Source organism: Solanum tuberosum, unplaced genomic scaffold, assembly GCF_000226075.1.
Source record: "Solanum tuberosum cultivar DM 1-3 516 R44 unplaced genomic scaffold, SolTub_3.0 scf00168, whole genome shotgun sequence".
NCBI classification, from domain to species: domain Eukaryota; kingdom Viridiplantae; phylum Streptophyta; class Magnoliopsida; order Solanales; family Solanaceae; genus Solanum; species Solanum tuberosum.
The window spans coordinates 1225811-1227154 of NW_006239096.1; the positions used below are offsets into that span (position 1 = coordinate 1225811).

Below are 1344 nucleotides of genomic sequence, written 5' to 3' on the forward strand. Positions count from 1 at the left end.
AATTGACATAATCGATTGTAAAACAGGCCTCACATAAGGTCAAAGTACAATCAAAAACCAAAAACCAAAAACAAAAACATAATTTGATGTTCAATACTAATACATCATCATTCAAAATGGGAAATATTTTCATGAACTACTTCCTTTTGATTTTTTTCTTTGTTCCTCTCTCATTTCTTGAAGTTTTCTTGTTGAGATTGCTGCTTTTCCATTCCATTTCAACTTGGGTGCAGTACTTAGTTTGTAACCAATATCACCAGTAACATCAGCAGATTTTGTCACCTTTGTTGTACCAGTAGAGAAGATCTTACAACTTGACATCCCAGGCTGTATTCAAATTATGAAATAATTAGTGAGTGAGTTGAGTTTGTAGTTAAACATAAAAAAAAAATAGTATAATTGAATCAATAGAAAACACTTACATTAAGAGCTTTGAATCCATTTTCATCTTGAAACACACCCATTCCAATGACTGCTTGCCTTTTGTATGAGGTTGTGCTTCCCCTACCCCTTCCTCTTCCTTTGTTACTATTAGTTAACTGGTAATCAGCAGGTGTAGAAGATCCAACATGGTAATTAGCAGGTGATGGACATGTAGGAGGTGCACTAGTTGCTGCAGGTGGTCTTCCTCTTGCACTCTTTGCAGGTGCTGCAGATGCATTAGGTGGTCTTCCTCTTGCACCTTTTGTAAGTGCTGCAGATGCATTAGGTACTGCCAGTGGTCTTCCTCTTGACCTCTTTGCAGGTCCTGGAGATGCACTAGGTGCTGCAGGTGGTCTTCCTCTTGACCTCTTTGTAGAAGGCTCACCTTCTGTTTGTGCTTTCTATAAATATAGTTAAAAATAATTGTAGTTATTACATATGAGATCTCTATCACATACCAAATTAAAGGTAAAGATGTTACCTTTGGTCTGCCTAAACCTGAAGTTTTGCCATTTCCCTTGTCTGTATTTGATGGTTCTTCCCTTGTTGATGACTCAACCCTTTGTGGACATCCTCTCTTGTTGTGGCCTCTAACATTACAGTTACTACATGTCATGGCAAGTCCAGTTCTAGGTAGCTTTCCAGATTTTTTACTCTCACCAGCTTCCTTCTTTCTAAGTTTACCTGGCCTGCCAGGCATGCTTTTTATTTCTGGTGGTGCAACTGTGGGGTTAGTAGATACAGGCCACATCTCCATGTTTGTGACAGGTTGAAGGACATTGGCATAAGTCCTCAAGTAAGTTGCCTTACTATAGCAGTTGTCAATGTAGTCAAGAGGTTCACATTTCTTAAAGTAAATGGCAGCCACAGCATGTGCACATGGTATGCCTTTTAACTGCCATACCCTACAACTACAAGTCC

The 1344-nt window shown here is 39.1% G+C and overlaps 1 protein-coding gene across 1 annotated transcript; it reads right to left on the bottom strand.

The window, feature by feature from the left end:
- LOC102592702 (phosphatase and actin regulator 2-like) lies at positions 1 to 1335 on the bottom strand. Its single transcript, XM_015311702.1, has 3 exons — positions 905 to 1335; positions 423 to 824; positions 1 to 327 (listed from the first exon to the last, which is right to left on the bottom strand). The coding sequence occupies exons 1-3, from the start codon at positions 1178 to 1180 to the stop codon at positions 130 to 132; spliced, it is 876 nt and encodes a 291-aa protein (XP_015167188.1). The 5' UTR covers positions 1181 to 1335; the 3' UTR covers positions 1 to 129.
- Positions 1336 to 1344: the final 9 nt, after the last annotated feature.

Bases quoted from the DNA above. Each gene is read 5' to 3' on its own strand.
- LOC102592702 (XM_015311702.1), bottom strand. From the start codon at position 1,180: ATGGAGATGTGGCCTGTATCTACTAACCCCACAGTTGCACCACCAGAA. The intron at 825-904 runs GTAACATCTTTA...CTATATTTATAG, and splicing joins CAGGTTTAGGCAGACCAAAG to AAAGCACAAACAGAAGGTGA. The intron at 328-422 runs GTAAGTGTTTTC...ATTTGAATACAG, and splicing joins ATGGATTCAAAGCTCTTAAT to CCTGGGATGTCAAGTTGTAA.